This window comes from Aedes aegypti, chromosome 3 (assembly GCF_002204515.2).
Source record: "Aedes aegypti strain LVP_AGWG chromosome 3, AaegL5.0 Primary Assembly, whole genome shotgun sequence".
Taxonomy (NCBI): domain Eukaryota; kingdom Metazoa; phylum Arthropoda; class Insecta; order Diptera; family Culicidae; genus Aedes; species Aedes aegypti.
Window position 1 is genome coordinate 10,578,514 of NC_035109.1, and position 27,909 is coordinate 10,606,422.

The following is a 27,909-nucleotide window of genomic DNA, read 5'->3' on the forward strand; positions in this document are numbered from 1 at the left end:
CCATCATTTTTCTGCACTGTTTTGTTTACTTATCCAGTGAAAAATAAATGATGCAAACATAGTTCAAAAGTTCAGTGCCAAATAAATTGTTCCCGTGCCTTTAGTGGCTATTTGAATTTCGTAGTATTCCACTTCTAACACGGCTGTCATCATCATCATTCCGGCACTATCGAAATTTTCCCACAGGAATAAAATAAATCGAAAATTTCCAACACTCGAGCGGAGAAAGTGTGTAGAGTAAAATGGCCACCGCCGTCAGCAAAACTTCAAGTGCTGCCTAGGAATTCATTGGTAAGCTTTTGTATTTAAACAATTTTTACGTTTCTAAATAATTCTCTCCCTCCGATAGAACCCGATATCATTTTATAACGTGGATGATCGAAATGGGACAACTTCCAGTAGCTTCCATAAGACCTACAGAGAAGGGATGTCCAGTGATGCAGAACAGGCGGAAAATCGTGATCATGCAAAAACAAAACAAGTGAACTGGCCTCATACTGAACCATCCCACAATCAATGTTTTGATTAGTGTAGTGTGAACATACATAAATAAATTCATTAAAATAATCAATTAGAATATTACTTTTGTGTTTTTTATTCAGAAACATGCAAACAAGAGGTACACGTGGTCTTATGGTATAAGCACAACAGCACAGTTTGATAAAAGGTTAAAATACCATAAAGCACAGTAAACCAATGATTATACATACATTATTCGTTTTATTTCAACTTTATAGTTCAACTATTCCGAAACTGTTTGCGAAACCGTAAATTGAGCAAAAAGTGGATAGTAAATCGACCGTTTGGCAAATTGTTTCCGAGAAATTTTGTTCGGGGAAATCGGCGTTTATGAATGGTTACATAACTTAACCGCCCATTCCCCACATTGTTATTTTCCCATTTACTATTTCCCAAACTGTTGAACCCGTTAGTGGTAAGGTTGTTTTATTGTTACTTTGGATGTTTTACGAAATTATTCAGATATTGTCGCAAATAGTTTTGGATAGTATGGGGAACAGTAGAAATATGGTTTATGATTATGCGGGCGTGCGTTCTCTCGATTACAGTAAAACCACACTCAGATGTCAAGTAACTACTGTTACATTATCTGTTATACTTTACGAATGATCTGGTAAGGTATCCAAACAGGTTGAAATTTATCCACTATGTAACACCATTTTCAAAGTACATCATCTGTGGTTTACGGCTGAGCAGCTGCTGTGAATTTTTCCTCGCATTTTGTGGCAAGTTTTTTTGCAACAGAAAATCATTTCTCGACAATTTGCAAATCAAAGCTAGTATTTTGCTCAATCAGCAGATTATGAAATTGCATTTTTGGTAAGTTCAATGTAAAAACGCTCAAAAACATTGCACTAATTTTCATCCCTCACAACTTGTGTTACAGCCAGATCGGATATCAACACCCGACCGTTTCGGATTCCGGAATCGTTTGAAAAGATGTGATTCAATATCGTTACTAGCAATGAACACCAGTAATGACGGCTGCAAGAACAGAAGAGAAGAGTGAGTGCACGGGAGTTATATAGTTATTATGAAAAGTACAAATCCTAAGCAGTATCGGAAGCATAATTGGTGTTCAGAACGGTGCCGGGAGTTCATCTTACGACTATTTTACACGTCGATGCGGTTCCGCAAAAGACCGCACGAATTTTAAACATATCAAGTAATTTTTATAATAAATATTTACGTTCAACTAATCATTTACTGCCTTTTTATTCTCTAAAATAAAACAAGCAAAAGCCAAATGTATTTGAACCATATCAACAACTTTTTGTTGTTATTGTAGAATTATACTCCAACTACAGTTTCACCTCTCCAATTGAAGGGTTTTCAACCTTACTAGATATGTTTCTTTTCATGTTCTCATTCAAAATGTGTATGGGGAAAGATGTGTTTTGAAACGGTAAACATTCTTAACAACCCGTTGTTCAAATGGTCGGATCTTGAAAAATCTTACCCATAACAGTTAAAACATTACCAAGCAGTGGTTGGCTTATGGTCTAATGTACCATTGTGCACGCTAAAATAAAATCATACTAAATAGCTTAATTATCATACTAAAACCATATTCGATCCGAGATTCGATCTATTCACTCCTTGTAATGCATTTATCGCAATTATACATTGCTAGTATAAACGGCATTTATTCCCACTCGTGCATATTGGGCGATTATCCGCAAAATGCTTAAATGTTCAAAAATTTAAAAAATGCATAATAAAATCTCATTTTCATTTGTAAACAAATAAACCATAATTAAAAAAAAATGGAAACGCAAAAGATGATGCTTTTTATTCATCTTAGTAAAGTGCTACATATTCTTATGAGTATATCGGTTATGCTCGTCGTGTGACGTTTCGTTGTCTTCGAAATTTGAAAGGTTGTTCCGTTTGACGTACGTATTCAAAAGATGGAGCTGCAGATTCTGAAGCCTTTCTTCCCGAATAGCATGTTGATTCTGATTGAATTCAGATGGCTCGAAACAACTATCCGGAACGATGTTATCAAATATCAAATATTTGGCTCCATCTCTGGTAGTCCATGCTGCAGCCAACCAAGAATAATGATCCTTCATCCAGCTGGAAAGACCCGTCGAAATCGATTCCTGCTCTGAAATCTCTCATTTTGCTCTTTTTCCTGCTTCTGCAAAACTGTCGGAAGATGAAAAAGTTTGATATACGTTCATTGATATAATGTAAACTAATATATACGATCAACTTACCTTTTACATTCGAAAACATACCATGAGATCACAATTTTCCATCCCTGATCAAACAAAAACATGATTTATTTTTGGATGAGGAACCGTTGAACGTGATTATTATTATTTATCTTTAGGGTTCATTCACATATTTCATAACGCCAAAAATGGTCATTTTTAATACCCACCCACCCCCTCGTGACGCTTTTTGTATGAATCTTTCACAAATTTTTATGGGCCGTAACATCAAGAGGACACCCACCCACCCCCTTCAGCGTTATGAAATTTATGAATAAGCCCTTATTTGAGTGGCTTTTCGCCCTTGGCGAGTTCGCCACTCGATTGAACGTGATACTGACACTGAATTGAAATCGCTAAGTTCCATGAATAACATAGTCATAACTAAATGCACGAAAAATATTTAATTTTGCAAATGCATCGCAAAGTATAAACTTGAATACGGCGATGCATTTTGTATATGATTTGCAATGATTATCAATAAAAAATATTATGAACGTAATAAAAAGCACTCTAACTAGTATTTTCGACTGTATCCGTGTAGAAATGGTTGAAAGTGAAGCATAAATCATATTTATTGCGGTTTCATTGTGGCTTGGTTTTATGCTGGATGTGGAGTGATGCTAGAACGGCACATAAAGTGCTCGCATTGCAATAATCATTCCACCTTTCATAAGGCAAAATATATGAATTTCGATAGTCCAGTTCGCTGCGTGTTCAATGCACGGAATATTCAAGTAGACATTAAGTAAATTAAAACTTTACTTCAGTTATAACATGTAAAGTTTAATATTTTATGGTACTGTATACTGGAGCAGGTGGGACATGCTAGGATATTTATGCATCAGGATTGATCCACAGTTTGCTCCGCACTCTAAAATAGATGAGCAATGAGCTCATTTGGAATGTTAACCCTCAAATATCGAAACAAAAGTTTGCCGACAGCCCCTTCCATTAGCCGGCGCCCATGATTGTTTGTTTTTCCTCCGATTTTGACATCTCCCTTTGCGTGATGTCACGGATCAGTTTTTTTTCTCCTCCGTCTTCGTCGTCTCGTCGTCGCGATTTTGACACCTTGATTCTCTCAAAAGGAAGAAACTAGAAAAAAATCACTTTTCCGAAAAGAGAACAGCCCGTTTCGTTAGAAATAATCGTGTTTCGTGACCGCGGTGTTTTTGTGCTGTTCGACATCGTCGAGGCGGCATGGAAATCTAGCTTGGACCGGGTACATTATCGAAAAAACGGATTCCACCGCAACAGTCTGATCGGAACAGAAGGGATTCCTCTAGCCGTCAGTCACCGGGAACTTTTTTTTTTGTTAATTTGCACGGGGAGTGTTATTTCCATACGATTGTGCCGATTGCCTAATTTAGCTGAAAGTGTTGAGGAGCGGTAGTATTGCTCTAGAAGTACATCCGGTGGAACGATGGAAGCGCTGGTAGAAAATTCGTCGAATCCTCCGTGCCGGTTCTACTGTCACTCTTGCTCAGTGGAAATCGATCGGGTTTCATCGGTGAGTATAGAACTTCTGAATGGTACCCGGAAAAGGCACTGCATGATGCCAATTGACGTGACTTCTATGTTTGTAGAACTTCACATGTCCACACTGCTCGGAAGGGTTCATCGAGGAACTGCCAGCGGCCGAAAGAAGCAACAATCCTCCTTCCCCGCCGCCGCCAGCTGGTTCCGATGGCGATTCCAATACAAACGATTTCATCAATCCACAGGTGAGACTCTGGACACAATAGTTGTTCATTTCAGGAACAGGAAGAAAATCTACAATTAGAGCTGCGAGAAATGCCCTGTCTGGTAGCAGATCTCTTTATAGAGACTTGGTCTCTGTTTCAATCAAAGTCTCTGAGAAGTCTATATTTTTAAAAGATAGTTGAAAGTTGGTCTCAAGATGCACTAATGTTCTTCACCTTGCAGTGAATTCAGATTAGAAATACCTACCTAACCAGAAATTTCCACAGAGATTAGGTACTTTGAAAATTTCCAAAAAAGCTATTCCAGGGTTTCCTCCAGAGATTTTTTCGTGCTCTCTAGTTTTCTACTGATTTTTTTCAGTAGTTGATCTAGCGTCTAGCAGATTTATCATTGATTCCTACCGGAGATCTTTCAAGAAAATCGCGAAAGGATTATTCCAAGGTTTATAAAGTAATTCCAGGAATACCTACCAGTTCTATACCGATTTTTCGTGAATTCATCTACGATTTTTCTCAGGAATTGCTTAAAAAATCTCAGGGATTATTCCTCGCAATCTATCAAGAACTCCTTCAGAAATTGCTGAATAAATTCGACCAGTGAATCAATTTTAAGTGCCATGAGAAACTTTTTTAACATTTCATCTGCAAATTACTCCTCTAAGTAAAATCTTGGATTCTTCAAAATTTCATTTGAGGTTTCACACCAGCAATTCTTCCGACCATTTTTACACAAGCTTATGCAGGGATTCTTGTTTTTTAGGTAATACCTGCAGAAAACCCTGCAGGATTTTACCCAGTGATTCATTTTTTATTGAATATCTTAGAAATTCATCATCATCATTCATCATCTAGAAAACCTACGAGACTTCCTCATTAGTTGAGTATTTATAAGGCCGTATACTTAAATCTAGAATAAAACTTATGGACTATCTACAGGTTACATTAAAACTTATAAAATACCGTTTTATCTACTTCAGTATTTTATAAGTTTTAATGTAACCTGTAGATAGTTCATAAGTTTTATTCTAGATTTAAGTATACAATTGTAATTTACCTCTGCTATCATTAATAATTCAATAAATTCAATTTTCTGTAACTTTAGCTCAATCCAATTAACACCGTATGTTTATTTTCATATTTTACTCGTCATCCGTTTTGACAGTCCAGCCTAGCTATCCTTCTGTCACAGGTAGTGGCTCACGACAGCTCTCCTCAGGGTTGTTCGCTACGAGGGGCTGTTGCGGCGAACATCCTCCCCCCGGTGTCGCCTTAACTTCCGGTTCAGCGTCACCAGATTTTACTACGTCCAACACTGCCAACTTCGTAGCAGGCCTCTTCAAAATTCCTCCTCCAGAAGTCTTCACTTCCGCTTGGCGTGTCACACCGTCCTTGCCAGGAATAGTTCGGATTACTCGTCCCCGTAACCAACGGTTCCTAACGTTTTCATCAACTACAAGTACAAGGTCTCCTACGTTGATCGGCTGAACGTCTCGAAACCACTTTGTCCGACGAATGATTGTTGGCAGGTATTCCACTACCCAACGACGCCAGAAGCAATCTAGTGTGTGCTTCACTAAATTCCAGCTATTTCTCAAAGCCATTCCTGCATCTGTCGGGAACTTTTCTGGTTCTCGTACTCCATTTGAACTTAATAACAGGAAATGGTTGGGTGTCAACGCCTCATGGTCGGCCATTTCAAGAGGGATGAATGTGAGCGGCCTAGAGTTTACCATGTTCTCTGCTTCTACCAACACCGTGACAAATGATTCATCATCCAACTTTCGTACTACAGGAATACATCCAAGTGCCGACTTTACGGCACGAACCATTCTTTCCCAGCAGCCCCCCCATATGAGGAGCTGCAGGAGGGTTGAAACGCCACTGGGTTTGGGCATTTGTGAAGGTACTACCCAATTCTGTGTAAATCCTTCCGATTTCATCCTGCAACTCCCGACTGGCTCCTACAAAGTTTGTCCGTGTAAATTTCTTGTGGAGACCCGCGCCGGGCTACGAATCTTCTAATCGCCTTCTTACATGCATCGGTAGACAAGCTCGTAACTACTTCGAGGTGCACAGCCCTGATCGTCAGGCAGGTAAAAAGGCAAACCCATCGCTTTGCTGCAATCCGCCCGACCTTCACCAAATACGGCCCGAAGATGTCTACTCCCACGTAGGTAAACGGACGTACGCAGGGCTCTAAACGTATCGCCGGAAGCGGTCCCATTTTTGGAGCGACTGGTGTCGCCTTATAAACGCGGCACTACATGCAGCGTTTCCTGGTTAAGCGAATTTCCACTCGTAAGCGTGCCACGTGAAATTTCTGACGAATCTCGTTGACAATTGTTTCATCATTTGCATGACCGTACTTCCGGTGATAAAAGTCTACCAGCAGCTCCGTAATTCGATGCTTTCTCGGCAGTATTATTGGAAACTTCGCATTGTAGGCAAGTACCTGAGCTTCTGCAGCTCTACTGCCTACCCGCAACACGCCGTATTCATCGGCAAATGGTGATTGCTTCACAAGACAGCTAGATGCTTTAATCTGTCTTTGACTTACTCCGCTCTGATCCAAATTTCGCTTTAACACCGCTACTTCATCTGGAAACGCTTCCGATTGCGCAAGAAGCCACAATGTTCTCTCCGCACTCTGGATTTCGGCACTGGTCAAGCCAACGATATCATTAGGTGTACTTTTCTTTGACGCACGTAGATTATCCACGACGTACGCTACCGAACGCAGCAATCTTTCAAACCGAGAAAACCTTTCGACATCCACCAGTGATTCTCGAACTAGATGACTACAAACGTACGCTTCTCGTAATTCTTTATCGCTTTCATCTACACCTTCATCTGGAACCGGCAACCAATCTGTTTCGTAGCTGTAGAGAAATTCCGGCCCCTGAAACCAACGACTATCTACATTACATGAAGGACCTTTTCCCCATTTGGTTGCTTCGTCTGCCACGTTAACTTTCGTCGAAATCCACCGCCATTCATCAATGCTGGAAAGGTTCAGTATCTCATCGACTCTGAATGCGACAAACTGGCGATACCGACGGGTATCTGATTTGATCCATGAGCAAACGGTCGAGGAATCACTCCAAAAATAAGTTTTCCGGATCTTCAACGAATGGTTCTCTTCTATAGTCTTCCGCAAACGAGCGCCCAGTAATGCCGCCATCAACTCAAGTCGTGGTATCGAAAGACCTCGAAGTGGTGCGACCTTCGTTTTAGACGAAACCAGTGCCACCCTGATTTGCCCTTGATCGATGATCCGGAAATACGCTACCGCTGAGAAAGCCTGTGCACTTGCGTCCACGAATACGTGTAGCTGTAGGTTTTTGAAGCTTTCCGGATCATATCCCGGAAAATAACAGCGAGGAATACGCAATCCATTCATTTTGTTGAGCACTGCAATCCATTCCGCCCAACGAGCTGCTATTTCCTCCGGAATATGGCTATTCCAATCCGTTTCAGTTCGCCATACTTCTTGTATAAGAATTTTGCCGTGGATTACGAAAGATGCCACTAGCCCTAGCGGATCATAGATGCTCATCACTAGTCCAAGCATTTCTCTCTTATGGTGGTAAGCTCCATCGAAGTTAATACGCCAATAGCGTATTATCCTCGATTTTACTATGGTAAAATCGAGGATAATACGCGATTGGCGTATTAACTTTGATGGAGCTTACCACTATTAGTGGGAGTTTTTGTATCTTGCAACAGACAACGCACCTTCTCGCAAAGTTGCAACGAAAAGGCAAAAACGTCTTCGTCTTGAATCCACACCATTCCCAACACTCGCTCAGCTCCGATTTCTTTCTCCGGAAACATGGCCTTCGATGGTTTAGCATTTGATTCACCTAACTTTTCTAATACACTTCCGTCACTCGACATCCAATTGCGAATATGGAAGCCAGCTCGTTTGTGGACTTCAATCACTTCCTTCGCAACTTCAACAGCTTCCTCCGCGGTGTCAAAGCTATCTACGTAATCGTCCACATAATGCCGCTTCTTCACCGCTGCTGCTCCTCGTGGAAGTTCCGCTTCTTGCTCCGTCGCGTTTAGGTTTTTAACGTATTGCGAGTGCGCTGGAGAACAAGCGGCCCCGAATATTGCCACATCCGATACCATGGTGGTCATCGGTAGATCTGGAGAATCCCTGTATGGGAACAGCAAGGCGCTTCGATCCTGTTGGCGTATCATGATTTGCAGGAACAATGCAACTTGACGTTCCCGATATGGAAACATCACGGATAGCAATGGTGTTAGAAGGTCTGGTCCCTTGAGCAACATTGTGTTTAGCGATATACCGTCCACTTTCGCTGCAGCATCCCAGATAATTCTGACTTTACCCGGTTTCTTTTCGTTAACAACGACTCCAATTGGCAAATACCACGTACGGCGTAGATCAAACCCATGGATTTCGCCAGCCGTTGCTTCGTGTATGTATCCCTTGTTTTTGAATTCGGCTATCTGCTGTCGGACACCGTCGTACAAGTTTGGATCCCGTGCTAAACGCTTTTCAAGACATTTGAATCTTTTTTCCGCCATCGGTCGGCTGTCTGGAAACTCTACATAATCGTGTTTCCAGAGCAGACCCGTCTCGTACTTCTCGGTGTTTGTCCGCCGTGTTGTTGCCGCTAGAATGTCACATGCACGCTGTTCTTCTGCACCTTTCACAGCTGGTACAACGGCTACACCCAAGCTCTCGATATCAAAGAAACGACGAACGTACTCATGGAGATTTACAACTGTCGGTTCAGCATGCATGTGGAGTAGCTTTCGCATGGTATTTGATTGTGGCTTCCGCAAACTTCCACAAACTGCCCATCCGATCCTGGTTTTTGTTGCGATCGGCTCGTTTAGCTTGCCTTCTCGGAGTTTCAGAGTAGCTAGAAGATGACAATTGCTTTGTCCAATCAAAATTCCTGGTACAGCAGACTTGAAACTCTTGATTGGAAGATTACTGAGGTGATCGAAACGCGCAGCGAGCTCTTCATAGTCTGTTGTCTGTCGCGGTAAGCCAAGATTATCGACGGTGTAAACCTCTGACATCTTGTACCGCTTGGTTCTTCCAAGTGCGGATATATCCGTAGTGACAACCTCTGTGCCGGTAATCGTTTTGTTAATTCCTCCGGTCCATTCTATGTGCAAAGTCTCTAAATCTCCGCTAACTCCAATTGCATCTGCAATCGATCGCTCCACAAGTGTTACAGAAGACCCGTCGTCGAGGAAGGCGTAGGTATTGAGCTGACCCCTTTTCTCGAACAAGGTAACCGGCAGAATGCGGAAGAGCGTAGACGATGACAACTGCCGATGGATGGTTACTACTGCACTGGTAGTCTTCGCTGGTGGTTCGAAATGCAGCAAACGATGGTGTCGTTTGGGGCACTCGTTGATCCCACAGATCTCTCCTTTACACGGCCACCTAGCATGAGGTGTAAGGCAACGAGCACACAGTTTGTTCACCTTCACTGCCTTCCATCTTCCATCCAAGTCCAGTCTTTTGAACGTCGCGCAATTTCCAATTTGGTGGCTATCGGTGTTGCAGATCGAACACGATTTCCCGTTACTTAGGCCAATATCATTTTCTTTCCGCTTACCATCGTTGGTCACAGCCTTTACTGCTTCTTGGTTACGACTAGATTGTTCCGTGGTAACGTGTGCATTTACGAACGATTTTTCCTTCTGTCGGCTTCGCTCTTCTCTTATTGCCTTCTGTGGGATGCTGACAAGTTGTGTAACACCACTTGCAGCGGATGAGACCTTCGCCATGTAATCACTGAAGACGCTTAAATCCACCACTGGAGCTTGTTCTTGGTAAAGTGCCCAATTGAACTTCACTGTCGCTGGCAGTTTGTCTACCAACTCATGGAGCAATATTGGATTCGCAAGATGTCTCTCTAACCCCACGGCTTTCAGATGTCCACAAAGATTTTGTACAACCAGTCCAAAGCTTACGAGTGTCTCCAGTCGGTCATGTTTCGTAGGAGGGGTTGCCCGAACTTTGGCAATCATATTATTGACTATCTGCTCTGGACGGCCGTACAACTGTTGTAGTGTGGATATTACCTGAGGCACAGTCGCTGGGTGAAGCAAAAAACTGCTAACTGAATCCTTCGCGCCACCTTTCAAGCTACGTTGCAACCGCAGAAGGTTTTCGGAATCGGTATATCCACAAGTCTCTATTGAATGGCGGAAGCTGCTTATAAACAGCGGCCAATCAACCGGATCCCCGGAGAAAATTGGGAGTTCCTTAGTGACAACCTGTCTAGCTGCAAACTGCTGAGGTGAAGGTCCAGTAGTATTTACGTAGGTTGGCAAAAAAGTTTGTGAAGTTGGTTGAGTGGCGATTCTCGAAATAGGAGCGAAGACATTGGAAGTGGAGTGGAATGTACCAGGAATATTATTGGGTTCTCCATTAGGAACTCTGAACGGTTCCCCGAATTCAAGGCGACCACCAAACATTATTTCATCCATCGGAAGTAGTGGAACGGGAACGGGTGGAAAACAAGACTCTCCTTGATTGCCGATTCCACTAGTGGGTGCATCCGTTGAGTCAAGCCAAGACGCTGGAGGGGGTGGCAACGGTGGAGAAGATCTACCGTCTGTTGATCTACCTTCGTTGATAATTTGTTGTACTTCTTCATGCAACTCCCTGTACTCCTTTTCTGCTACATTCCGCAGACGAATCGCTTCGTTTTCACGCTGGCGTCCCGCATTGATTTCGGACTGCAACTGCCGCTCTAAGTCTCGAAGACTCTGAACTTCATTCTCTATTTCCGCTAACTGGAACTGAAGTGCTTCACAATCCCGTTTGCATCGACCTTCAGCTCTCTCTCGTACTGTACTTGTAAACTGGCAATCCGATTCACAAGCTCCAACTCTCGTTTGCGTCTAGCTTCGATGTCCACCTGGTATTTCTTCGATAAATCCCGGATGTTGTCGCGTTCTATTTCCACATGATGCTGGATCTGCATGGCATTTCTCCTTCGAAGATCTCCAGTTTCTACGCTCCAACGTTTGTAGCAGTGGTCTCCGAAACGAGTTAATTTAGAAATAGCACCGGTGTTCGGAATAATTGATGCTGCATCCTCAATCTTCAAGATATCTGCGTATGGCTGAAGATCGACGAAAGGCAAATCGGATGTCTGCTTGATCTGATTGACGTCTACTCCGACGGCACCTTCAACAGAATCCTCCGAATCTTCTCCAATCGTGATGCTTCCCAAGGTTCCTGGGATCGATTTCACCTCTGACCCAGTACCTGCCACGTTATCTCCGATCAAAGGGTGACCCACGGGGGAAATAACAGTCCTGAGTGGCGTTGAAGAAGGGTGAACTACCTGCGGATCTTCCAGATGTCCAGCACTCACAGACATTGACGTTGGCGTCAGGTCGATGGCCCTGCCGGAACTCTCGGCTACCTTGCCCTGCCTAACCCAGTCCTCTGTTCGCTTTCTACTACTCTGACTGCTCCGCATACTGCGCATGCTTCTACCCTCATCACCGTCATTCTGGCTCAGCAATTCGTGCTTCCGAGCGATGAACTGCTTTTCCCGTTCAAGCCTTTCCTGAAGTTCCCGTTCATTAAGTGCTCGCTCCTTTTCGATCCTCTCACGACTAAGATCTTCCAGAAGCTTCCTCTCTTCGTCGAGGCGCCTCAATTCAAGTTCAACTCTGACCCTGCGCATGCTGGACGAATTCGAAACCTCGCTTGGCGATGTTTCCGAAGCATTTGGAACCTCGCCAGGGATACATTTCGTACACTTGAAACTGGTGGAACGTACAGTAGTTGTATTTACGTTCGCACATTAAAAGTGGTACCAGTGGTTACAGCCCTGACACTGCACCATGTACCGCTCGAAATTGTTCGGTCGATCACATCCCACACAATCATGAAACTCACCTCCGTCGCTGTCGACCATGGACGGGATGAACGAATCATCTGACTTGTCATCTGAAAGTTGGTTCGATGGCTCATCAGTACCATATGTGTTGAGGTTATTTGCCTGCTGGATGGCCCTCGTCCGTGATCGGGTCTGCCGAACGTTCGACTGAAGATTCATCTCGATCTGGATAAAATCTTTAAGTAACTGTTGCGATAGAGTTGATTGGAGTTCTTCCAGCAATAATCAGTCCCTTCAAATTAGGTATGATCAGCTTAAAGCTAAAAACAACGGTTTTTATTTTAGGATAGGTTTTGTTTACAAATTCATTTCAACTTACATTTTAGTCTCCGTACTACCGTTTTATCTACTTCACAACAGTATTTTATAAGTTTTAATGTAAGCTGAAATGAATTTGTAAACAAAACCTATCCTAAAATAAAAACCGTTGTTTTTAGCTTTAAGCTGATCATACCTAATTTGAAGGGACTGATTATTGCTGGAAGAACTCCAATCAACTCTATCGCAACAGCCATTAAAAAAAAATGAGAATTGCCGAAGGAATTTCGAACTCTTGAACTGCCGTGAATCGCAAGTCAGTCCCATCTGCATTTTCGTCAAAATTGGGTTAAGGTCAGTTTTCAATATATCTTCTAATGTTCTTTCAGCTGTACTAATGAGTTAATTCATGAGGATTTGAACATGTTTCAATCCCCTGCATTTTTTTGAATATTCGTTTGGAAAACGAGTTTGGAACGTCATTATTGCTTTTTAAGAAAAGGATTCTACAATAAACCCCAGAACAACACTTGCAGAGGGTACATATGGAAAAAAGCAGATCCTTCTTTATTCCACGATATGGTTCAAGTGCAAAAAGAAGCGTGTGTGTGTGGAAGGTGCTTCATTGAATCCTCAAACTTCATAGAAGCACTAAAACATATCAGAAAATAGTTATTTTTTTCATCAAAAGTTGAATGTGTAGACTAATTTTATTGCGTACTTAGTTTCCTATTTGTGATATATCTTCTTGTATTTTTTCATTGACCTGATCGGGTGTTAATTTAACAACAGTTTGTCGTACACAATATATTAAATTGATTATAATAATAATAATAATGATGATAATAATCATTTTTTTCCAGGCAATTCGATTGGCCAGTGAAATCTTCAGCAGCAGCATCCTTTCGCCCCTTCTGCTGTCGACGTCGAGTGGGCCACGTGGTTCCGATTCCGATGGCGCCGGTTCACTAGGGGATGATGGTATGGACACAGGGGCAGTGGGTGCTTCCGCCGGCGGTGGAGGTGGGCCCACCTTGATGAGAGGCTTCGGAAGACACCGCAATAGGCGCCGTGGCATGCAGAACATCAACAATCTGGACAATATCCTGCGGGAGATTCTGATCTCGGTGGCAGACGGAGCGAATGGAGGTGCCGGTGGAACGCCCATGTTTTTTATGGGCAATCCCGGAGACTATGCATGGGGCCGGGAGGGGCTCGACACGATCGTGACACAGTTGCTCAACCAGATGGACAACACGGGACCACCGCCCTTGGAGAAGGAGAAGATCGCCGAGATACCGAAGGTCACAATCAGTGCCGAGCAGGTGGACATGAAGCTGCAGTGCTCGGTCTGTTGGGAGGATTTCCAGATCGACGAAGTCGTACGGAAGCTATCCTGTGCTGTGAGTAGCGGTTGGTGTAATTTACGATGGATCCTAATACTAATCTCATTTTATTTTAACGTAGCACGTATACCATGAATCGTGTATCATTCCATGGCTGGAGCTGCACGGTACGTGTCCCATTTGCCGGAAGAGTCTGGCACCGGAGCAACAACCGGATGAACAGCGTGGCCTAGCAGCTGCAGCGAATGCCGTAGCCAATACGTTACGTGAGTAAAACTTTCATTAATTCATCTTTATGTTTAGTAAACCGTTCTGCTACACCCCGCCAAATATCATCCTGATCAAACGTCATTCGTAAACTCTAATAGCTTTCCGACACTTGTTTAATTGCTATTGAGCTGATCAATGGCATCCTTTGCATCCCTTAAAGTTGGTGCTGTTTGTTTCATCGTCTTCAGCTACACTTGTTCAGCGCTCCCTTGACCGTCATTATCTCCCCTCTCAGCATCATACAAGTGTTTATCGAAATGCTGCTTCCACCTTTCCTTATCCTTGCACACCTCGGCATGTGGCGGGCAGCCTTTGCGGGATTATTCAAGTTGTTTGGTATCCGTTTTCATAAACCAGAACTCAAGAAATTTCAAAATGTTCGATGTTCTGAAATTGTGACTGTTGCAATACAGGCTAAATCTCAGTTATTTATGGACCGATTTTAATTAAAATTTACCAGCGCGTCGGTGCTAAATTTAATTTTGCACATAAATTTATTTATTTATTTCACCGTCTTCCGCTTGTGCAGTACAGACTGTAACTTAATATTAATCGATTGACATACATCTATTCAACAAATAACAAAGTAACAACAGATAAGTTCAATACATCAGCCTCAAATTATAATAAGAAAACGAAAAATCAGAAACAAAAAGAACGAACATAACAGAAACTAGTAACATCTATTTTTTCAAGCGTATTATCATCATATGAAATTTACGTAGGTTGCCAAGTGTCATTAGATCGATTAACAAACTCCCGATATTTCACTCCTTTCGGCCAAGTCGATGCGGTCATAGCTGTCTTTTTTAATTGTGTATCAAGAACAACTTTAAATGAAATGAAATCCAATGTATTTGAATTTCTACTTTTCGGCACCAGCCTAACGACGTCCAAGCATTTTGTAAGCGGTACATCAAGGTGTCGAGACACCATCTGGCTAATGTCGTTCTCCGTAGCACGTTTGTCGATGTTCGTCAAGTATAATGAGAACACACTCTCATCAGTTTCGGTAGGCAAATCTACACTCTCCTGCTGCTGCTTGGTGCTGCTGATGATCTCGTTGATCCCATCAAATGGCTTAGGCGATGAGATAGGCGTGGATCGATTGTGCTGAGCAATTGTATCAGGCATTTCAACGATTTTTGATAGCGTTTGCATGATAACAGCTACGGTACTTTTTAGCTGCCGGCGTGAAATGATTCGGCACACATCCCTTCACACACCGTAAATAGGTCTGTTTTCATGTCGATTATAAGTGAGCACTGTTTGCAATGACGTTCCATGATGTAAAATCGACGTGCCTATACAAAACAGGCTTTAACTTTCCGCGTACTAATTGCAAGTTGAGGTGCAGTGAATCCGTTGAACTCGTTTGTTTTAGGAATGACGAGGTGTTTGCATTGATTAAGAGTGATAAAATAACACTTTTTGAACTATTTAACTTGACAAAAAAATACGAAACCAACAGCGTACCGAAGAGTCTACACAACCACGAAAAAAGCGTATACAGCGTATAAATGTTTGTGTAATTTTTCCAATCTCATCTTAGTCAAAAGTGAGGTCTAGCCTACCAAAGTTGATCAGTTGGATGGAAAATCGAAAAAATTGCAAATGTAGGTTCTTCATTTCACGAATGGGAAGACTTTACAACAACTGTAACAACTGAAGGCTTTGCTTTAGAAGGGATCATCACACCATTTGACATATAGTCGTTTGGCATAAGGTCATTGGTATAATAGTCGTTTGGCATATTTTTTTTTGACATGACATATCTTAGGCGTTGTACACATTATTGTAAAAATTGTAATACATATAACATTCCGGACATATTGTGCCCCGGATGTTATGTATGGTGCAGTCCCAAAAGAATCTTTATTGGATATTTGTTTCCTTGACAAATAAAGATTAGTAGTATTTTGTATAAATATCTGACAACGGAATGTACGACCGCGAGCAGTTTATCAACACCTCTTTGCATAATGAAAGGAATTGGCTCAAATTCAAGGTTTTTCACTATTATGTCAAACGACTACTATGCCACAAACAGCTATTATGCCAAATGACTGTATACCAAACGGCATTACGCCAAACGAAATAGAGTCGTTTCTGAAAGCACAAAGAATTATTAGTGTATGACTATGAACTTTAGCAAAGGTTTCTGTATAACCTACTTCAATGTTTTCTCCAGTAAATATTCCATGAATTTCGCTGAGTTGCGTTTGTCTTAGAATTCAAACAATTTCATGAAAGTTTTTCGACGTTTATATGACTCTAATCTTCAGATACCCCGAATTACGGTATTTCTTTATACATTAGATTGTACACTTTTACAATAGTGTAGAAGCACCGTTTTTGGTTATAGCGCCAATTGCAGCCATAGTGCATTATAGACAGTTTTATACAACAAATTAATACAACACATTTCGTGTTAAGAAACACATTTATAAATTAAAGCTACGTTCATTTATTCGTCCGAGTCCATCTAAAACCTAAAATAACGCAATGATTTTCCTTATATTGTTAGCTTGTATACGCCTAATTTAGCCAGGATATTCCTTTTTGGCCACTTTCAAGAGAAATCAAATTAGGAATCAAAGGTCAATATGGTTATGGCTGGTTATGGTAGCCTAAATTGACCAACAAGATTTTCGATGTGAACATAAAGTTTCTGCTTAGTTCCGATATTTTTATACATAATATGGATTGCGAACTTTCATTTGACGTATTTTCAGTACATGCAGGCCTTTCGTTTTTTTTTTATAAATATTTTTTTCTTAGGCTGGCCAAAACCGGTGCTTCTACCCTAATGCAAATTTTTAAAAATATATTTGAACAGTGAATTGGTGATTAACTAGCTATAAAACTTATCGGAAATAACTAAAGGGACCGTCCATAAATGACGTAGCATTTTTTCACTGATTTTTTACACCCCCCTCCCCCCTCGTAGCATTTAGTCACTCATGCTGATACCCCCCCCCCCTTGGAAAATACGTAGCATAATCAGCCCCCCCCCCCCCCCCCCTATTTTTTTGTTTTTCCGCAGTAAAAACGAAACATTAAAATCCTGAAATTCAAAACAAAGTTTTATTTTAATTTAATTTCAAACGTCAGGATAATCTGACGAATGATAGTTTGCTATACCGTAGCGCTCAAAAATCATTTGGAAAACAGTTTAAACTAACTTATTTCCTATTTAAGTTACATAAAAGTGGTTCCCAGTTTTTTTTTTTTTAATTTGGTTAAATTTAGTTTACATTTCATTTGTAGTATTTTCGCTTTTGTTAAAACCTAAAACAAATTTACAGCTGAAAATGTGCCGTTGTCAATACCATATATTGGTATTATGAGGGTATTGGAAAAAAATGTTAAAAACAATTAAAAATACTTCATCTTGGTATTCGGTAGCTATTGAGGTCTGCTGGAGGTATTGAACTACTATTCAAAAAGTTCACTTTTATATGAAAATCCATCATGTATTATTTAGGTATTACAATACCTGAACTAATAGATTTGGTATTTGTAGAATATGCATGAGATATTATGGGGTCTATTTTGTAAAGCGAGCAGATTTATGTGACTCGTCTGTAGTCATTGTCGATCAAAGTAAGCATGCATATTTCAGATGTCACCCGTCGACTCTCATAGTAATCCAGTCACATAGAGTGATAACTGTCAAAAAACTCGAGTGACAGAGCCGAGTCGAGCGAATTTTTTGGTCGACAGTGACTTCAGTCGAGTCATTTTGCTCGACTCGACTTATAAAATAGGGCCCTATATGAGTCATTATACCTTTTATACAGGGCTCAATCATACCTCATTCAGGTTGTAAGTATTCGAAGTTATCTGTTATGGAATACTTCAATTTGGTATTCAGTAGCACTTTACTATAATAATATTCAATATTTGCCTAAATGAGCATATTACATTCTTTTGAGGAAAATAGAAAATATGAATTAAACTAAAACGGTTGATTCTTTGTCTTGTTAACAAATGGAAACATAATACTTTCCAAGGCGATAAAGCATTGACTTTTACTTTACTTATTAAACTTTCAATTTGTTTATTTATAATTAAAATAGTTTGGGCACTTAAACAATATAATATTCACATAACTATTTAATGCTTCATAAAATCTGCTCGATTTTCAGGAAAATAAGAAATTTGTTAGAAAACTTTTAATCTTATCATATTAATGATTTTAAGCTGAATCATAATTTTATAACTTAGGTTTAAAATTATGACAAAGAAGTTTGATAAAAAACTGTTCGTCATTTTTTCAGCGATACCCTTTTTTCCGAAATAGTTTAAAATGCTACGTCCACAAGTTGGGACCCCTCCCTCCCCCTCGTCACACATCGTCACAAATTCGTGAAGACCCCCCTCCCCCCTAAAATGCTACGTCATTTATGGACGACCCCAAATGTATCAATGTGAGCAAATATGCATTTAGTATGATAACTGAGGACTGCAGCGATTGTTTGTTTTACAATTTCCTGTGATGTTTTACTTAACTTGGACATGTTTTCAGCTACATATTATTTTTTGTGTATTCGGCGGAAATTATGTATAATAAATCTTCGAGCTGTTTACTGGAATAGGTACTTATAAATAAAAGAAAACTAAATCAAGCACTCCATTTAATGTTTAATTCCACTAGTGTGTATCCTTTGACAGATACGTGTATTTCAACCTCAACTGCAAGACCGTCTTCAATGTCGTGTACTGGACTCGACATATTTATTTTCCCTATTTTCAAATATATTTTCTCATTCTCCAAGCATTGCAACTAATATATGAAAATGCTGTGTACTGTGTACTTGGAAAATTTAAGAATACAGTGCCATATTTCAAACATGATTACAAATCAAGGCAAGTTGAAGCGCACAGTTTTGTTCTGTTAATCCTTCCTCAATAAACAACATGTATCTCTCAATAATCTATAGAGAAAATAAACGAAAGAGAATAATCCTTTAATTTCAATTATTGATTATTATACAAAACATGTTGGTCGGAGCAGTGCACGAAGAAAAAAAAAATCGCCACCTCATTCAATGATAACATCAATGAGCTTTTTTCATCTTCCTCAGCCTGTTCAAGCGGCTGAGTAAACGTGTTGAAAGAAGCCGACGTCGTATTGCATGAAAGTTTGTATCATCCTTGCATGCTTTACACTCTAACAATTTTTCGTTTTGGCTGCTCTAACTACTAATTTGCTAGTCTAACAGGGAATATTCACAAATTCCATAACGCTGAAGGGGGTGGGTGGGTGTCCTCATGTTGTTACGACTAATACAAAATTTGCAAAATATTCATACAAAGAGCGTTATAAGGGGGTGGGTGGGTGTCAAAAATAACCATTTTTAGCGCTATGAAATATGTGAATGAACCCACGATAGATTATTAAAATTTACATGTATATTGTATGCCTTTAATTATGGTTATCATTTTGACATTGATTAAGTATTAGACTACCTCTCAAGGTATAGGGAGCCGAATACTATTCTTGGCACTTTTGATTCACTTCAGCAGTGGGGTTTTATAAAAGCTACAGAGTTCATATTTACAAAGTTTCAGGCAATTAGGCAGAAAAAAAAACATGCCAAAGTGAGTCATGGAAGTGCCCAAATAGCTCTGCACCATAATACCCTTATAAAAGTTTGTTCACAAATTTCATAAGGCAGAAAATGGCCATTTTCGACACCCACCTACCCCTTCGTAACGCTTCTCGTAGGAATATTTTACAAATTTTGTATGAACTGTAACGACATGAGGACACCCACCCACCCCTTCAGCGTCATGAGATTTGTGAATTGGTTGGTGAATGAACACTTGGTCTTTTCGTACAAAATATATATAATTAGGAATCTTTTAAGCTTGCATTTCAAAGTGATAAAACTCAGTCTTGATAGTTAATATTGACTTGAAAAAGTATCACTGTCACACTAACATGCATAAAGTATGTTGATACTTTTTCAGCTGTGTCAGTGCAAAATCAACTGGTTTTATTTGATTCGATATCGTGAGATGAATTAGCAACAATCATCAACGACGCGTAATTTCAATGACGGCCTACGCCTTAAGTGAAGAACTGCTTAGAAGCAGGTATTGCAGAATTCGTTCTCATTTGATTTCGAAGCAAGATCAAAGCAAACGAAGGAAAACATCCCATTTATATAGTTCCATTATCAGCAATGTTTCGCAGATTGTTACAAGCTTGATAAATAACTGTAGGGAATAAAAGTCCAAAGAGAGAGCGATGGAAAACTAGGGAATCGCAGTAGGCGTTGCCGCGAACAGTCGTGTTTTGTTTTGCTTGGCACACTTTTTTCGTGCTCTAGTTTTTCGCGATTTTGCCGATGATTTGGCTGGTGCTACGCCATCCGGATTGTAGTTCGGATGTTAATATTGAAAAACCTCGATATCTAATAGTGAAAAACAAATCCAGCGCGTTTCGTGCGATCAAAGACTTCTTTAATGTGGTGTTTTATGACCGGTTCTAATTGGCTTTGCTATTGAATTTCCACGTGATTTTGTTATTGTTGCTGTGTTTGTATTTTGACTGGCAAGCCAACGGATGGTTTCGACAATGAAAAAAAAAAACATTATTGTAATAATTGTGAAAAATACGTGAAAGAAGAAGTAAAAAATGTGGTCTAGAAATGACAAGTGGTATGTGCGTCACAAGGAGAAAAAAATGCATACCAAATTAGTTGCTGATTTGATTTGATGACAACGCCGCCTTGGATGAATTTTGGTGAGATTGTTCTGATTATATAATTACACTGCGGAACACGTTTTGGTCTCCAGCACCAAAATACCACTATTCACTCAATTAAGGGTTGCTGAATCCATTGCCGTTTTCAGAAATATTATAGCACGTCTAGTTTTTTAGATATTGACTGTTGAAAATGCAAAAAATGTCTATTTCAGCCAACTTGCATGCAAGTTTGCCAGCTTGTAAGGTAATATATTGGCTTAATTTGCCACAGAATTCAAACTTTATGTGTAAGACAATACTTATTATCGAAGTTTGTAATACTTTCGATGCGGAAAAGTTATTTTTTGATGATTAAGAGAATTGTTGTATTTTGCCATATAGAAGAAACGAAGAATTTTGTATGGAGACTGCAAGCATGTTGAAAAAATCGGTTTAATCGAAATTTAAACGCGCAATTTCAATCAAATTATGTCTGAAATAAAAGTTCAAGTTCTATTTGCATGTTTGGCGGATTAGATCACTAAAATTTTTGATAAATCGCACTTTAAATTTCATGTAAACATGAATAAAACCAGTATTTTATACAACTTTGGCGACCTGTAGCTAAAAATTGTGACGTGCTGGAACATTTCTGAGAATGGCACAAGATTCAGCAACCCCAAATCTACTAGAGACACATAATTTGATCCTTGAGACTCGCAAAAATGTCATTTTTGTTACGCTGTGTTATCTGTACTTGAACAGTAAATACGCGCCAGTTCCAAAGTAACCATCTTTGAAACAGGAAGTGTGTATGCATTATCATTATCCATTTGATAACGGTAATGTATATATGCGGGGCTTGTTGTTAGTGAAAGTGACTTCTGAATGGACGTGTCTCTCCAGCCATTCTGAAATGGGTCACCGGATCTGCAATAGAGCTATCACCTTCTAACTCCCGGACTGAAGCTTTTTGCAAAAATGCAGTACCAAAGTTTTGCTGAAAACTTTTTTCCATAATACCACTGCCGGACAGTGGGGGTTAGATGGATCACACACACAAAGAGAGAGCGATGGAAAACTAATTTCTCTCGCTTATTTTATTTACCATTGGGGATAGGTGTTTTATTTTACAGGTGTGATAAACAATCTCAAAACATCCAATTACTATCCCCCAGGTGTGGAGCTTGCTTAGGTGAGTTGCTTCATGATTTAATAATAAATACTCAAAATAATAGGATCCTCAACTTGTTGGTATTAAATTGTTTTCTGTTAAATAACACAATAGATCGTGTTCTTGCATTGTCAATTTATTCCCGCTTAAATAGCGGCTATATCATATTGAAACTTAAATTTAAAAAAAGGATCCATACCTTGACACTTCTGATCATGTTTGAAGTCCACAAAGTCGACAAAAATGCCCTGAACGTTAAGTGCCCTTAAGTCCTCAATTGAAAAAAAAAACATCGCATGCGCAGCCTACCACGAAGTCGGCGGCCTCGTCCGGGTTCTCTGTTGAACATTACTTTTGCTTGTCGCTCTTCCGGCATACGGGCAACGTGACCAACCCAACGCAGCCTGCTGTGTTCTATGCGCCGGACAATATCCACCTCATTATACACTTGGTACAACTCGTGATTCATGCGACGCCGTCAGATGCCGTTTTCTAATTTATCGCCGAGTATTGTTCGCAGCACGTTACGTTCAAATACCCCAAAAGCTGTCCGGTCAACTTCATTCAATGTCCATGATTCATAAAGGACAACCGGAAGGATCAGTGTCTTGTATAACGCGAGTTTCATTTTAGTTTGCAGGCTACGGGACTTCAGCTGGTTATGGAGTCCGTAGAAAGCCCGATTTGCAACTGCAATATGTCTTTTCACCTCGTGGGTAACACATTATCGCACGTCACTAGTGTTCCAAAATACAAAAACAGGGCTGGGAAATGTACTGTAGCAAACATTTACCACCTCGACATTCACATTTTTCTACACGACCATCAAAATCCAAAGCAAACCATGACCGTTCAAAACAAAAAAATATCACGGCTCTTCCCAACGTTTTTGCAAACCCGAATGCGAAATGACTCGAGCACAGTGGTGACACGATTTTTCCGGTTTTCGGGGTTTTGCATGTTTGCTCGATAAAGCAGGGTGTCGACTACCTGGAAAAACCTGGAAAGTCAGGGAATGTCAGGGAATTCAATTTTTGACCTGGAAAGTCAGGGAATTTCACTAGAGGTCAGGGAAAAACATAAATACTACAACATCAAACAAGTTGATTTTCTCCAATTTGATCCGATGTCTGCATTTAGTACGATTAATGAAAAAAATGTAATGAATCTGGAACTCAATCCATCAAATCATGTCAATCTCTACGAGTTTGCTCAAAATATCTTAATAAAACGATAAATAGATAAAAAACAATGAGGGTTCTCATTTTCAAGAGCACACATCTGCAGGACAGGATGTTTCCTGTTTTTTTATCAGGTTGTTTCTGGAAACAGTACATATTAATATAATGCCTGAAAGTGCTCTTATACTGATATTTTTCCATTTTGCTATTTCAACTTCGATTTTTCTATTTATATTTTTTTTCCAGATTTTTTTTTAAATGTGATGAATTAGAGATCAAGCGTTACTTCGGGATTTTTATCTGGAGATTACTCACAAATATGTACAGTTTGTTTTTCTTAGATTATACTCAGGAAATTCTCCAGATTCTCTGAAGATCATAACATTTCTCAACCAAATTTCTTTGGGAATTCCAGAAAATCTTTGCCATTCCTGATTTTTTTTTTAAGTATTCCTAAAATAATCTTTAGAGATTCATAATGAATACATTGAACGAATGCTTTTTTTAAGGTGATTATAGAACGAAGCCACAACTCAAAATTTCAAGAGCACAAGACTTGAGAACCAAACAGCGCTCCGCGTTGAAATTTTTGCCCAATGGTCACCACCAGCAAGCAAGTAATTTGATTGATTTTCAACGCGAATTGTAGTCAGATTCTCCAGTGTTGTGCATTTGAAAATTCAAAGTTTGGCTTCGTTTTATAATCACCTTAAGTTCATAAAAAGAAAATAATTTTCAGTTATTCTCGGCTAGTTTTCAAATTTGCTGCTTTCATCCATGGTGATGATAACACATCAAATGTCAGAAAAAACTAGACAAAAATTGGGTCGAAAGGTATCGAGCATGGTACATGAAAACTTTCGCGATATCGAGTGAATACAATATTCCTAATGGCTGCCAATCGTTCTGATATATCATATATATGTAAAAAGGCTCTCCTTTGATCACACTAGCAAGAAAAAACTTCTTTTGGTTCGTTAATTTGCACAACAATAATTCTTTTGCACTAAAAAAAAGTGAGGAGTTTCTGGGAGAAATATTAAAAAAGTTTCTGAAGGAGTATTGGAGGAATACTCGAAAAAAAAACGATTGAAAATTAAAAAAGGAATTTCAGAGAAATCTCTGTTGAATTCCTTGAAGCGATTCTCTAAGAAAGTTCTTTGATAGGCTAGAATTTTACCTGGGACTAGAATTAGTCAAAATTTAGGAAGGAAGCACTTCCACTAAAAACATGGTGGATAATCTCATTGTGTTGCGTTGTAGATACAAAAAATGGTATACTCAGAAAGCGGAATATGTCAAAAATGGTCGTTTATGCCAGAAATTTGTGAAATTATATCTAAGGTAGTTCAGTATCCGCGTATATCCTTTTTACAATTTTAAATGTTTATTTTGTGCTTGAAGGTTTCAAATGAGTATGGCCATTAGGTGGCTCAGAATTTTATAAGATTATTGCAATCAAGATTATACTCAACTTTCAACCGCTTTATTCATATGAATCAAGTTTATATAATTTAAATCAAGAATATCAAGTTTAAGAAGTAAATACTCAAGTGCTCAGTTTTATCATATCATCTTGAATAAACGCTCGAAAAAGTTATCTGTTAGGTGTATTTTAGTAAGTAAAAGCTTTTGCTCAGTTTATTTATACGATCTAAAACATACCAAACCAACAAATCAGCATGGTCTGGAATTTTTCTGGGAAACGACTGGAAGGTCAGGGAAAGTCAGGGAATTTTATTTTGAAAATTTAGTCGACACCCTGTAAGGCAGCATGAAATTGAACTTGTTCATATGTATCGCAACGGAATGATTGTGTGCTTGCTATTAGCGCTAATAGATTTCAATTAGTTGAAATTACAAGCGAAATATTAGCGATTGAATTATTTAACATTTTTTTCAATCATTCACCTCGAGATGGCTGCCCGAAAACGATCATAGTGGAGAGGCAAAAACATTCAAGCAGTGTGTTGAAGCTGCTGCTGCTTTGTGTTTTGGTTGACTGGCAGAATCGATGAACTGTGGTAAATAGTGGTCACAGTTCCCAAGCCTGTACACAAATTCTTCCACCACTTTTCATCACCATTCCACTGCAACAAAGCGGACCCATGTTGACCACCAGCTATCAAGTACATCGTTATTGTGGTGTTGATCGTGTGTCCTATCCTCACTGTCTCCCTCTTGAAAGGCACGCCTCTTCCCCTGCTCGATGATGTCGATATCGCTCGCAAATCCAATGAGCATATAAAAACGTGTGATAATGGCTCCGCTCTCCTGATAGCACCTTCGAGCGCTATGTTAAAAAGCAAGTTAGAAAGAGCGTCACGCTGTTTCAATCCATCTATGTTTACGAACGATGACGAGATCTCTCCACCACCCGCACACATAATTTCGATCCATCAAGCGTTGCACGAAACTGTCTAATCAGCTTCGCCGGAAAGCCATGTTCGGACATAATGGATCATTAAAATAACCAAACCGGCACCATAGCCTTGTGTGTTTGACAAAACAGCAATGCTGTCACAATGTTCAATCCCATATACAGTGGTGCCTTTGTTTTGATGCGGTGAGCACTGGCAAAAACTACCTTCAATGATCCATTTGCCACAACTCGTTTCTCTTCACTGGATCGTATGCTGCTTTGAAATCTATGAATAGTTGATGAGTCTGCAAGTCGTATTCCCAGAATTTATCTAGGATTTAACGCAGGGTAAACATGTGATCCGTCGTTGATCGGCCCACTCGAAACCCAGCTTGGTATTCGCCGACAAAGGACTCCTTATGCGGTCTTAATCTGTTGAACAGAATTCCAGACATGATTTTGTACTCCGGAATAAGGAGTGTTGTGCCTTGTATTTACTTAAGTCGATGCCCTTTCTTGTACAAAGGGCAAATGAGACCATCCAACCAACTAGTAGGCATTTGTTCTTCATCCCATATCTTCGAAATGATACTGTGAAGCAGTTCGTGCAGGTGCTCACTGCAGTGTTTGAAAAGTTCGGTCGGGGGCTCGTCCTTCCCAGCAGCCTTGATGTTGTTTTCTTTACCTCAACTAGCGTTGGTTGGAGATTCCACAACCTGTCCATCGTTATCGATTTGGATTCTGCTACCAAATCCACTTCCGTTATCTCCGTTCAACAATGACTCGAAGTAAGGCGGCCACCATTGTTTTATCCCTCAGCAAGTTTCCTTCGCGGTCGTTGCACATGGCTGGAGACGGCGCTGTTTATCTCCGCACACCATTGAAAGATTCGTAGAACCGTCGCATGTCGTTCTGTTCCATAGCTTCTTGCTTCTAGCCTAAATTTAAATATGTTTATTTTCAGATAGTTTGCTAAAGATTTTGAAATCGCATCACCATTAATCACGAAATTTCTTTCATTGCTCCATTACAGGATCACTCCACTCGGACGCGTTTCCCGGTGCAGCGAGCCACTCCTCGTCGTCATCGGTTGACGAGGGAGGCCCATCCTCCTCTAGTCTACTAGTCGATCTCGCCCCGCCGATATTTCCCTTCAACGCCGGTACCGGTGCCAGCATGGGAAACCCGAGGTCCCACAGTTCGAACCCCACGCGGGAAAGCAATGCCAACTCGTCGTCCACAGCATCCCCCTCTGCCGCCACCACCAACAATCCGTCGTCGTCGGCGGCGGCGGCATCCAGTTCCGGAAGCAGTAGATCGGACAACTCCGGCACCAACAGGTATCGCGAAGACGATGGCAACATCGATTACGAATTTGATTAATGGTTTCGACCACCACGGATAAGAAGAAGCTGTGAAACGCGAGGTTGCGATGCTTTTTACCAAAAAAAACTGTTTTGATTTGCCACTTTTTCGGTTCACTCCGGACGCCAAGCTTGCACGGAAGCTGCAAGAGGTCCGGGATGAGAACTCTGTTAAATGTAATTGTAGATTTTTCTTTTCTGATGGATTCACCTTTTCCCGTTTTGTATATTTAATCGTCCGAGCACTATCTAGATGTATCTAACAAAAGCCATGAGTTTTTGATATGTTTTTCGTTTCATCCACTACTAATGGCACGCTTCTTGATATTCGTACCAAGGTTCCCTACAAAGGTCATACTTGAGAACCACAGTATCGATACCTCAAAGTGTGTTGGCCCACAATAGATCAGCTTAGGATATGATTTTTGCAATAAATAGCTACCCAATATGAAATGCACATCTGCCACATGATTTAAAGAATCGCGATCTCAGTTCAGATCGTTCGTACTATCCATATTACGGAGCATTCGTGCGATTATAATAATTTTCACATTTCGCTTTGCGCACATCTGAGACAGAAACTGTGGTGAAACGACAGCAAAAACCACAGAGTGGAACGGTCGCCAAAGGGTAGGGAAACTCTTTGCTTATGTGAACATGAAAAAGAAACTAAACCTGTGCTATAGTAGTTTAACTAAATAACTGATTAATCGTAAGACAAAAGCTATAAAACTGAACAGCGGCAATACGGCTAACTATTGAATGATAAGACAAAAACTATGATACAAAATATGAACATGATGAACAAAACAAGGAAAGTAATTTGTAGTCGCAGATAAAAACCGCAAACAAACATCAATTTATCGTTGAAAATTAAAAGAAATGCGTCTAACATCA

At 40.2% G+C, this 27,909-nt stretch overlaps 1 protein-coding gene across 1 annotated transcript; it reads left to right on the top strand.

Moving 5' to 3' along the window:
• The first annotated feature begins 3,741 nt into the window (after positions 1–3,741).
• Positions 3,742–27,909, top strand: LOC5579026 (E3 ubiquitin-protein ligase RNF126). The gene is made up of 5 exons (XM_021849511.1): positions 3,742–4,251; positions 4,328–4,465; positions 13,479–14,018; positions 14,083–14,227; positions 26,682–27,909. Exons 1-5 carry the CDS (start codon positions 4,165–4,167, stop codon positions 27,029–27,031), a joined length of 1,260 nt encoding a protein of 419 aa, XP_021705203.1. The 5' UTR covers positions 3,742–4,164; the 3' UTR covers positions 27,032–27,909.

Coding starts and splice junctions, on each gene's coding strand:
- LOC5579026 (XM_021849511.1), top strand. CDS start 4,165: ATGGAAGCGCTGGTAGAAAATTCGTCGAATCCTCCGTGCCGGTTCTAC. Junction 4,252..4,327: donor AAATCGATCGGGTTTCATCG/GTGAGTATAGAA, acceptor CTATGTTTGTAG/AACTTCACATGTCCACACTG. Junction 14,228..26,681: donor TGCCGTAGCCAATACGTTAC/GTGAGTAAAACT, acceptor GCTCCATTACAG/GATCACTCCACTCGGACGCG.